At 44.2% G+C, this 12,381-nt stretch overlaps 1 protein-coding gene across 5 annotated transcripts in view; it reads right to left on the bottom strand.

The window, feature by feature from the left end:
• Window positions 1-12,381, bottom strand: part of CYP3A22 (cytochrome P450 family 3 subfamily A member 22) — a 92,461-nt gene that overhangs the window by 64,622 nt on the left and 15,458 nt on the right. For all 5 annotated transcript variants that reach the window (XM_085015324.1, XM_085015325.1, XM_085015323.1 and 2 more), the window contains 4 exon segments: window positions 11,168-11,220; window positions 8,073-8,172; window positions 3,588-3,701; window positions 3,241-3,329 (listed from right to left, as the gene is read on the bottom strand). In XM_085015324.1, coding sequence (XP_084871450.1) covers window positions 3,241-3,329; window positions 3,588-3,701; window positions 8,073-8,172; window positions 11,168-11,220 — 356 coding nt within the window.

Below are 12,381 nucleotides of genomic sequence, written 5' to 3'. Positions count from 1 at the left end.
GTGTGTGCGAGGTGCCAGTGAGGCAGCTGGCCCTGTGCTGGGGTGACATGGACACTAAAGCAAGTTAGACACACACCCCCACAAGCTCACGGAGCTCAGTCGTAGAAGGATCAACACCCAAAATCAAAGCACAGTAGTGTGTTTTGACGGCAGGCAATAATAGGTGTTTAAGCACCATGTCTGAGCAGGACAAAGGGTGTAAGAATTAACTCTTCCAGGGGTGGGGAAGCTCTTGCCACAGTTCCTGAGCTCAGAGCTGACTCCTCTTCTGCACATCACAGAAGAGCAGCTCTCTGCTCTGAGCTGCCGGGATCATCGTCCCTCCTTGTCTTACATCCCTGCGAAGGCTCCTGAAAGATCACCCTGCCCCACCTCCAGTGGTCTGTGCTTGCCCTGAGGGCACAGTCCTTTCTGTAAAACATAAGAGCTAAAAATGTTTCTAGTTGTTTAATAATAATAATAATAATAATAAATCACTCTAAATTTGACTTTGGGGATCCCATGGCTAAGGCACCATATGCCCCAAGTTTTCCCAGAACAGTCCCAGCTTACACCTGTTGCCTAATATTTTAAAGATCCCAGTATAGACAATAAATGCTACAGTCATCCTGCCCACAGCCTGTGCAAGGTTTTTCCCTTTGGAGACCCACGGAAAGAGAAGTGATGGCAGGGTTGATATTCCGCATCTGCACATACCCTCAAGCAAGATTGTGAAGAGGTTTAAGTTGTTCCAAGTTCAATAGTACAACGGTCCTAGGCCACCAGTGAGCTCCAAGTGCCTTCCCCTGTCACATTTCATACGCTCAACACTTTGGAACAACCACATTTCTTCTTTCTAAGCTGTGCATTTTTTATGGAAGTATAGCCGGTTTACAATATTACATTTGTTTCAGGTATATTACACGGTGATTTTAAATTTCTACAGATTATACTCCATGTGAAGTTATTATTAAATATTCACTATACTCCCTGTCCTATACAATCTATCCTTGTAGCATAATTATTTTATACCTTGTGGTTCGTACCTTTTAATCCCCTACCCCTATCTCGCCCCCGCCTCCTTCTCTCTCCCCACGGTTGGTTCTCGACATCTGTGCGTCTGTTTCTATTTTGTTATATTCATTTCATTTCATTTTTAGGTTCCGTTTATAAGCAATAACCTACAGCATTTGTCTTTCTCTGGCATAACACTCTCTAGGTCCATCCACGTTGCTTCCATATCTTTCCTATTATGAATAATGCTGCTATAAATATTGGGGTGAATGTATTTTTTCAAATTAGTGTTTTCTTTTTCATCAAATATATCCTCGGCAGCAGAATTGCTGGATCATATGATAGTTCTCTGAGGAACCTCCATACTGGTTTCCACAGCGGCTGCACCAATTTACATTCCCACCAACCTTGTATGAGGGCTTCCTTTTCCCCCACGTCCTTGCCCAAGTTTATTATTTCTAAATGTTTGATGATAGTCGTTCTGACAGGTGTGAGGTGTTACCTCATTGTGGTTTTTATTTGCATGTCTCTGATGATTAGCAATGTTGCCCATTGGTATATCTTTCCTGGAAAAATGTCTGTTCAGGTCTTCTACCCATTTTAATGGGTTGTTTTTTAGAGATTAACTGGATGAGATATGTATATATTTTGGATATTAACCCCTCATTTGTCATACGTTTGTAAATATTTTCTCCTATTCAGTAGGTTATCTTTTTATCTTGTCAATGGTTTCTTTTGCTATGCAAATTTTTTGTTGAATTAGGGCCTATTTGTTTATTTTTGCTCTTGTTTCCTTTACCTTGAAAGTCAAATCCAAAAACACACTGCTATAATTTATGTCAAAGAGTGTTCTGCCTATTGTTTCTTCTCGGTCAGGTCTTTGATCTACTTTGAGTTTGTGTTTGTACATGGTGCGAGAAAATGTTTTAATTTCACTCTTTTACTAGCTGTCCAGCTTTCCCAGGACCACTTATTGGAGAGACCATCTTTTCTCCATTGTATATTCTTGCTTCCTTCATCGTAGATTAACTGACTAAATGTGTGCATTTGTTTTCAGCCTCTCTATTCCATTCCATTGATTTGTGGGACTGTTTGGGGGCCAGCACTGTTTAAAATCAGGAACAAGACAAGGATACCCACTCTCACTTCTATTGAACATGGTACTGGAAGTCCTAAGGCCCAGGAATCAGATAGGAAAATAAAGAACACATATCCAAATTGGAAGGGAATATGTAAAACTGTCTCTATTTGCAGATGATAGAAAACCCCAAAGACTCCACCAAAAAACTAATAGAATGGAATAAATGAATTCAGCAAAGTGGAAGGTACATGATTAATATACAGAAATCTGTTGCTTTTCTACGTAATAGGGAGCTGTCAGAAAAACAAGAAAACAATCCCTTTTAAAATCACATCAAAAAAAGAATAAAATACCTAGGAATAAACTTAAACCAAGGAAGTGAAAGACCTGTGAAAACTGTAAAACACTGATGAAGGAAACTAATGATGATTCATAGAAATGGAAAGATATCCCATGTTCATGGATTGGAAGAATTAGTATTGTTAAAGCGTCCATATGACCCAAAGCAATCTATCAATTTACGGAAATCCCTATCAAAATACCCTCAACTTTTTTCATAGAACTGGAACAAATAATCCTCAAATTTATATGGAACCATAAAAGATCATCATAGCCAAAGCAATCCAGAGAAAAAAGAACAAAGCTGGAGGTGTCACGCTCCCTGAATTCAGACTGAACTATGTATTTCTGTCTTCCAGACCATCTAAGGTGAAAATTAAGCAAGTAAGTTAATCCTGGCTTATGTACCCAGGAGAAAATGCTTTTTTTTTATTAGAGTATAGTTGATTTACAGTATTGTGCCAATTTCTGCTATATAGCATAGTGACATAGTGACATTCTTATATATAAATGTGTGTGTGTGTTCTTACACTATCTTCCATCATGTTCTATCCCAAGAGATTGGATATAGTTCCCTGTGCTATATAATGGCATTTCCAGCAACTAGAGATTCTCATACTAAGTGAAGCAGAAGACACTTCTTGATTTTTTTTTTTTTTTCGTGAACCACCACTCAACCTGGGGTGGCCAGTTGGGAGTTACAGCACCACACACCTACTTCTGTCTGGTCACCAGAGTAACTGGGAAGTGGGAAAATCTGGCTCCATGGCGCACAGCTGGAGGGTCTCAACAGAGCTCAGAACATCAGCAGCTTCACCTCTACTTACTCTTTCGTGTTGATGGAATTGCCTTTCTCTGCTTCCTTCCTCAGGTTCCTCACCAGCATATCTCCATACTGGGCAATGATGGGGAACATCTAGGCAAAAAAACAAACACCACCCAGAGTCAGATGCAGAGACTCAAGTCCTAGAAGGACCTGGCTTTCTAAGCTTGGAGCGTTACGTCAATAAGTAACATAATGAACTTTATAATGTCACTTCTAGGAGGTAAAAATAAAAGACCATTTTAGGAACACAAGCTCAGCAGACTCCTCCTTGGAAAGGGACTATGAGAAAGAGAGGAGTCTTATTTTCTACCTTTATGTTTCTAATTGAAGGCCCTCTGCTTTGCTCACCTCTTTGAGCTTTCCACTGGTGAAGGTTGGAGACAGCAATGTTCGTACTCGCTTCCATTGCTCATCCTTAGCCACAGAGATGGCATTTTTCATAACTCCCGCTGGACCAAAATTCTAGAGTCAAAGCAAAACACATTTTACCCTATGTAAGTTGTGGAGGTCTCAACAGCTGTGGAAAATTTATTAGGTGGGAACCAATTATTCAACAAATATTTAGTAACTGCCTACTTAGTAGCAGGCTCTATATTACATGCTCAGTAAGTGTTTATCTCAAATGCCTAGGTTCCTGTGAGGGTGGAAGGGACATCCAGCCACTTGATGTGGCTTCCAGTCTTCATATTCTGATATCCTTTTAAATAAAAATGTCTCATGTGGTAGAGAAACTGTTTTTCCAGGGGAATAGAAGGGAATAAGACCTAGTTCATCCTCCTAGACTGTGCACAGAAGAAAGGGATTGGTGACAGGTAGCCAGGTAGCCTTAGCAAATTGTATTTTGCCTCAGACTAATTCTGTCTTTATGTATAGTTACAGTCTGAGCAACTGGAAAAAGGAAAATGGTGACGGGGGGGGGAATTAAAGCAGTAGTTAATACACAAAAAATTAGGAATCTATTTACTATTATGAAAAAAAATTATGCAATGACATGGGAAACATGTTCCTGTATATTTTTCCCTCAGGGATAGAAGAAAAAGGGATAATTCTATCTCCCAGCTTGGGACGGGCTTATCAAGCCAAGCTGTTTGAAAGTTTCCTCAATCTTTCAAAATTACGTTTTGTGTTCAAATGGATTCATGATAAAACTCCCAAACTAGGAAAAGAGAAAAACTTCCTCAAGTTGATAAAGAGCATCTACAAAGAGACCTATAGCTAGGAGCTCCCGCTGAGGCTCAGTGGAAATGAACCCGACTAGTATCCATAAGGATGCAGGTTGGATCCCTAGCCTTGATCAGTGGGTTTAGGATTCAGCATTGCTGTGAGCTGCAGTGTAGGTCGCAAACATGGCTGGGATCTGGTGTTGCTGTGGCCACACACACACACACACAAAAGACCTACAGCTAATACCACTGTAATGATGAAAGACTAGTTGACGTCACCAAGATGGTGGAGCAGGAGACTCCAGGCTCTGCTGTCCTACAAAGAACAGCAACAAGACAGCTCACAACAAACGGAAATAGGTCTAGGAGACCTCATGAGACCACTTAAGAAGCTTCAGCACCGCAATGGAGCACACCTGAGAATAACTCACACAGAGTTTAAGGATAACAGTGTCATTTTATCCACATCACCCCAGTCCCCAGGCCAGCACCCCTCAAGGCCAGGAGGGAACGCCACAGCCTGAGGCAGTTCCCCTTGCTGGAAATAAAGAATAAAAAAAAAGACAACAGGTTGAGTGACCAGTTTCCTCAGCCTTTTAGAACACTGCACAAATGACCCGCTTTGGCCTCGTTGCACTCAGAGACTAGCAGAACTGAGACATCTTGAGACAACTAGGAATAAAGGAGAAGGACAAGGCCCACCAGAGCCAACAATATGGCAGGACTGACCATCGTGAGAAGACCCCAGAGCCTTTGCTACTGGGGAGCCAAGTGCCAACATAGCTGTTGTGGACGCCCTGCAGATTTTGCTACTGAGAACCCCAGGATATTTTCCATTGCCCGAGTCCTGCCCTGTGCCCTCCAACCCCACTGGAGCTGCCCAGCCAGGGCCACCCATGATGCCCAGGATCCGCACCAGCAGCCAGTCCCAGGCATTTTGGCTGGGCATGGGCAAAACACCATCCCAGGCCCCTACAGCTGCTCAGGCACCCAAAGCCAGTCCTGACTCCGTCACTAGACTGCCATGCCACCTCTACCCATGGACATCTGCAGCCGCACACCTGAACACAGCCAGCCTCAATTCCATCACCAGCCCCCACTGCCAGGCATGTGCCCTCGGTGAGCCCCTGCAGCCACATGAAACACACCCATGGCCCAGGACTCGAAGCTACTTGTATGCCCACAGTTGGCGCAGACCCAGCCACTGGCCACACATCTCATGCTTGGAACATGCCTGCAGTCAGCGACCATGCATCAACCCATGCCTACCAACAACTCTGGCCACCACTTCTGCCTGTCATGGTCCCTTGACACAGGACCTGGAAGTGCTCTTGAAGACCCCAACAGCCCTTGCAGCCGCCCTAGAACCTACAGTTGGTGGTGGTGGCCTGAGCCAACCATGCTCTCCTGGACCTGGAACCATCACACACCAACACGCTTGGCACCCTGCACCGCTAGACTCAGTGCTACAGCACACCCCCTGGTGCCCCAACCTGCAGTGAAGGTCTTCCTCACCAAAGTGAGTCCACGAAGCCTAGAAGGGGTGACAGCTTCTTCGGACACACAGACACTGCAAAGGATCAGGGGAACGTGGCCCTTTCAAAGGAATGCGGTAAAGGTCCAACATCTCACCCAAAGAAGTGGAGAGCCACAAACTGCCCGACAAAGTCCTGGAAAGCGTGGTTCTCAACATGCTCAGAGAACCCATCAACAATCTATCAAATGTTTTTTAAATTACGAAAACAAAATGAGAAGTCGGGATGGATAGATACACACGACTACGTACGGAGGACCTACTGCAGAGCACAGGGACATCTACTCAATACTCCGTTGCGACCTACGTGAGAAAAGAATTTGAAAAGGAGCAGGTGTGTAACTGATTCCCATTGCTGTGGACTGGAAACTAACAAAATACTGTACATCAACTATACGCCAAGGAAAATTAATTTTAAAAAAGATATTAAATATAAAAATTTGAAACTTTTTCAGGCAAAATGGATTTTATTTTATTTTTGCATTATGTCCTTCACACTTGGCTTTTTTTTTTTTTTTTGGTCTTTTTTTAGGGCAGCACCTGCAGCATGTGGAGGTTCCCAGTTAGGGGTCCAATCAGAGCTGCAATGGCGGGCCTACGCCAGAGCCACAGCCACTCAGGATCTGAGCTGCTGTCTGTGACCTACACTACAGCTCACGGCAATGCTGGATCCTTAACCCACTGAGCAAGGCCAGGGATCGAACCTGCTTCCTCATGAATATTAGTCGGGTTCGTTACTGCTGAGCCACACAATGGGAACTCCCTCTGTTGCAGGCATTGTATTCCTCATTTTGAAAAAGCAACAGAAGAAGTTCCCTTATGGCCCAGTGGGTTAAGGATGTAGTAAGCTACAGCTCTGGCACAGATCACAGCTGTGGCGTGGGTTCAGTCCCTGGCCTGGGAACTTCCACATGCCCCAGGTGCAGCTAAAACAACAACAACAACAACAACAACAACAACAGAGTGCTATGATAACAGACTCAATCAGGTCAAAAAAGAATCTGTGACCTCAAAGACAAATTATTTGAAATTACCTAGTCAGAGGAGAAGGACAAAAAAAAATGAATGAAATGAGATGAAAAAAGCCAACAGGACTTATAGGATACCATCAAGTGAAGCAAGAGAAGAAAAGTCAAACTAGAGTTCCCTTGTGGTGCCTCTGGCACTGTCACTGCAGTTGCTTGGGTCACTGCTGTGATGCAGGTTTGATCCCTGGCCCAGGAACATCCACATGCAGCCAAAAAAAGAAAAGAAAAAGTCAAACTGATAGTAACAGAGACGGAGTAGAATTAGAACGGTGGCCATCAGAGGCTAGGGCAGGCGAGGGGAAGCGTTTTCAGACTTGACAACAGAGTCAAACCCCATAAAAAGAAAAATTGATTAACTGGCTGATCCAAATTTTGAAAACAATGTTTGCTCTGCTAAACGCCCTGATAAGAGAAAAAAAAACACAAGCTACACATGGTGAGTGTAAAAGAACAGTAAGAAAGAGTCTTAAGAGAGATGGAATGGTTCTGTATTTCGATTGTGGCAACAGTGACACATCTACACATACAATAAATTTTCATAGAGCAACATACACACACACCCCAATGAGCACACATAAAACTGATGAAATCCAAATAAGCTCTGTGGGGAGTCCCTGTCACGGCTCAGGAGTAATGAACCTGACTAGTATCCATGAGGACACGGGTTTGATCCCTGGCCTCACTCAGTGGGTTAAAGATCCGGCATTGCTGTGAGCTGTGGTGTAGGTGACAGATGCGGCTCAGATCCCACTACGCTACGGCTGTGGGGCGGGCCAGCGGCTGCAGCTCTGATTCAACCCCTAGGACCTCCATATGCCGCAGGTGCGACCCTAAAAAGAAAAAGACCACTGCTCTCATTCTTCAGGAGGGAGCTTGCTCTTCAAACAAATAACATAATAAACAAATAAGCTCTGTGGATACTACCAACATCAATTTTCTGCATTGGCACTGGACTCTATGCAAGCTATTACCGTGGGGGATTGAGGGTACAGGACAGGGCACCTCCCTGTGTTCTCCTCTTTGAACAACACCCTGGAAATTTATAATAATCTCAAAATGGACATTTGATGAACAGATAAATTTTAAATCTTGAAAAATGGAAACTCACCCGCCGATTTGTGAAAGCCGAGTAACATTCTTTCACAAGCACTGCTTTGATCATTTCTGGGTCTCTCATAGCCAGCACAGGCTGTCTACCGTCATAAAACCTGTTGGGTGGAAAAGAGCTGATGACATTTGATGATCCAGTTTCTGCAGCTGGAGCCACACCTGGACGTCCAGACCTTCCTCCTAACAGTTCATACTCCACTCTCCTACCATCAGCGTTAGAAACGCCACGAGAACATTGTTCCACCCAGGGGGTGTCACGTGGGTATTTCCTATGCCATTCTCCGCTACTTTCAGAAACTTAATATATTTCATTATCAAAAAGGATGTTGGCTTAGTAAATGACGGAAGGAGGTAAATTACCTGAAAGTTACAAAATAATTGAAGAGAGGCCATCTACTCTGTCATTTGTGAAGATATAGCAAATGCAGGACAAATGCATGTGGAAGCTGTGGAATATGCCCCAAGTGAGAGCAGGATTAGAAAAGGTTGTTTTGCCCTGTTTTCTAAAAATTGCTAACTAGTTTAAAATTGTTTAGGAAATATTTTAAGAAATAAGATATCCTTGGTGGCATTAAGGTTAGAATAATTTGAAACAAAAGGAAAAGAGAATAAAATAAATCAGAGGAGTATGTATAATTCATTTTTAAAATATTTTCTCAGGAGTTCCCTTCGTGGCTCAGCGGTTAATGAACCTAACTAGGATCCATGAGGATACGGGTACAATCCCTGGCCTTGCTCAGTGGGTTAAGGATCCAGCGTTGACATGAGCTGTGGTCGAGGTCGCAGACACAGCTCGGATCCCAAGTTGCTGTGGCTGTGGCGTAGGCTGGCAGCTGTAGCTCCGATGTGACCCCTAGCCTGGGAACTTCCATATGCCTCGGGTGCAGCCCTAAAAAGCAATAAAATAAAATATTTTTTCTTTATTACTTACATGTATTCTTTTGCATGAGTTCCATGTGGGCCTCGGGCTCCATGTAGGTGGCCTCCTGCAGCAGCAGGGAGGGCCCACGTCTGACACTCATACCACTCAAAGCTGACCCTTCATATGTGCTACGTCCCAACTGGCCCGATATCCTGACTGTCAGGATGCCCCTTCATGGCAATGGGCCGCGGGCACGAGGTTGACTCTAAGTTCATTACACTGTCTTCTGCCGTTTTGTGTCCCACTGTCCATCATTCACAATCGCTAGAACACAGTGGAAGATTTCCTACAAGTCAACTGTTCTTTCTGTGACTTCACAGAGGAAGTCGTGATGGTTTCATGATCACATATAAAAATGGATGAGAACCGCATATAAAAATGGCATTTATTGCTGCCAATCTCCAAAAACTAGTCTAAAACTCAAAGCCTTTTTTTTTTTTTTTCTTGGCTGCACCTATGGCATGCATACGTTCCCAGGCCAAGGATCAAACCCACTGGACTGCAGTGACCCAAATCACAGCAGTGACAATGCCAGATCGTTAACTGCTCGGCCACCAGAGAACTCCTACCAAACTCAGAGGCGTTAAATGACAGAAGCAGTGACAGAAGCGACTGAGGAGGCAGTTAATCTGCTCTCCATTTGATGGACCATAGTTTTGAATGATTCCCTTCTTCCTCTCAGGGGTTCTTTTTTGTTTGTTTTTGTTTTTGTTTTTTGAAAAAACACCTGGGTGGAGAAGGGATCGTGGTCGGGGGGTATCACTTTACAGTCAAGATTAGAGTTCAGCCACAGTATTTCCTCCACTCCCAGTTAAAATCCAGATCCAATCTAGAGGATCCGGGGTGGCTGGGGACGGGGCCCAAGTCTGCCTTGTTAACTAGCCCTCCCAGGTGGGTCTTATTTACATCCCAGAACCAGAACCATTTTCTAAAGAGAGAACAGAATCCACCACGAAGAAGTGACTCCACCCAGAGCTCACAAGAACTGAACGTTGAAGGGGCAGTTGGAGCTGGGCCAGTGGGGATCCAGCGCTGTGTGTCTTTCTACCCAATCACGTTACCCTTTGGGGACACTTGATTTCTCAAGACTTGATGCGAGAAAATAGAGAGGTAGGGCCTTCTCCCAGGTGCCTTAAGCAAAGAACTATGTTACACCTACTCCCTGTTGTCCCCAAACCTCTGACAGCTCGGGAAAGGGAAGAGTCAATCCCGGCCACCCTACAAGATCCTCAAGTCCATCCGCCCACCAGGAAACACTCGGTGCTAGAACTATCCCACATCCCTTCAAGGTCAAAGGGATAGATCGGATAAAGCAATAATTCTACACACGTCCACTGAATTCTTAACTAAAATGTAAAGTAAACCAAACTCCATATTTGCAGAGAAAGTTTAAAAAAAAAAAAAAGTTAAGCAGAAATGGTTTCTCATTTGGTTTACCTGTATATACCCTGAGACTTTTCAAAAGGACATAATAAATCCAATAGTTAAATAAAGGTTTTGTGTTTGTTCATTTGTTGCTTTTTAGGGTCACACCTGCAGCATATGGAACTTCCTAGACTAGGGGTCAAATCGGAGCTGCAGTTGCCGGCCTGCACCACAGCCACAGCAACACGAGATCCGAGCCACGTCTGCAACCTACACCACGGCTCGATGGCAAGGCTGGATCCTTAACCCACTGAGCGAGGCCAGGGACCAAATCCAGATCCTCATGGATCCCAGTTGGGTTTGCTTCTGCTGAGCCACAACAGGAACTCCTAAATAAAGTTTTTTACTTTCAATTAAATGTGAATCTTGTGGGAAAGAGGGAATGACATGAATTTGTGAGCAAATATTAGAAGGGTCCAGAATTATGCATTTTATGAAATTACAGGTGCCCCAAGGAAGGAGAAATGGAGACAGGGGAACTAGGGAAACACTGGGCATGAAGTGATACGAGGAGTCTCTGGGCCTCCAAGTCTGGAGCAGAGTGCCAACCTGCAGCTCTGCAGGCCTGACTCAGACTGTGGACCTGGGCACCTGGTGACATCTGGGGTCCCTGGTGGAACAAGCCTCCCAAGCTTTGCAATAGACAGTTTCATTCCCAGGAGCTCTGAGCTGAGAGGGTCCTCCACACAACAAAGGGGCGCTTCACCATAACAAGTCCAAGCAATGGAGGGTTCCAGAATACTCACCCCCACATTTTCCCATACTTTTTAAAACATTTATTGTCAAAATGCCACATGCCCTGCAAGGAGAAACAAAATGAGATTATTAATCCAAAGGCATTGAACTCTATCCCTAATTCACAAAATAGTGAATACCGGCAATTGGAGGGAAGCTCTTATTCACAGACGTCTTAGGGAAAAGGAGAGCAAACAGAGGAGATATTTAAAACGGATAGTTTGAAATCACTCTTGCACAAATGAACCTTTCTACAGAAAAGATATAAACTCAAGGACCTGGAGAACAGACTTGTGGTTGTGAGAGGAAGGAGGAGGGAGTGGGATGGACTGGGAGTTTGGAGTTAGTAGATGCAAACTATTGCATTTGGAGTGGATAAGCAATGAGGTCCTGCTGTACAGCACAGGGAACTGTATTTAGTCACTTGGGATGGAACATGATGGAGAATAATGTGAGACAAAGAATACACACACACACACACACACACACACACACACATAGGAGTTCCCTCGTGGCTCAGTGGTTAATGAATCCGACTAGGAACCATGAGGTTGTGGGTTTGATCCCTCGCCTTGCTCAGTGGGTTAAGGATTCAGTGTTGCCGTGAGCTGTGATGTAGGCTGCAGATGCGGCTCGGATCTCGAGTTGCTGTGGCTCTGGCCTAGGCCGGTGGCTACAGCTCCAATTAGACCCCTAGCCTGGGAACCTCCATATGCCACAGGAGCGGCCCTAGCAAAGACAAAAAAAAAAAAAAAAGTATATATATCTGAGTCACTTTGCTGTACAGCAGAAATTGACAATGATATAAATCAACTATAATAGAAAAAAATTAAAACCTAAAAAAATTTTTTTTTTCTTTTTGCCTTTTCTAGGGCTGCTTCCAGCAGCATATGGAGGTTCCCAGGCTAGGGGTCTAATCGGAATTGTAGCCACTGGCCTAAGCCAGAGCCACAGCAATGTGGGATCCAAGCCACGTCTGCTACCTACACCATAGCTCACAGCAACGTTGAATCCTTAACCCACTGAGCAAGGCCAGGGATCGAACCCGCAACGTCATGGTTCCTAGTCAGATTCCTTAACCACTGAGCCACGATGGGAACTCCTAAAAAAACCTTTAATAAAATCACTCTTGAATTTTCTCAGAGTATTGTGGATACTAAACACTTACCCTTGTCAGTGAATATTAAGTAAGTCCTTATCTTATCACATGCTTTTGCTGAGCATG

Source organism: Sus scrofa, chromosome 3 (genome assembly GCF_054392235.1).
Source record: "Sus scrofa isolate SSC_HxYL_T2T_F1_AM1 chromosome 3, Sscrofa_HxYL_maternal_Yorkshire_Landrace_v2.0, whole genome shotgun sequence".
Taxonomy (NCBI): Eukaryota; Metazoa; Chordata; class Mammalia; order Artiodactyla; family Suidae; genus Sus; species Sus scrofa.
The sequence above is the reverse complement of the archived record's forward strand: the minus strand, read 5'-3'. Positions and strand labels throughout refer to the sequence as shown.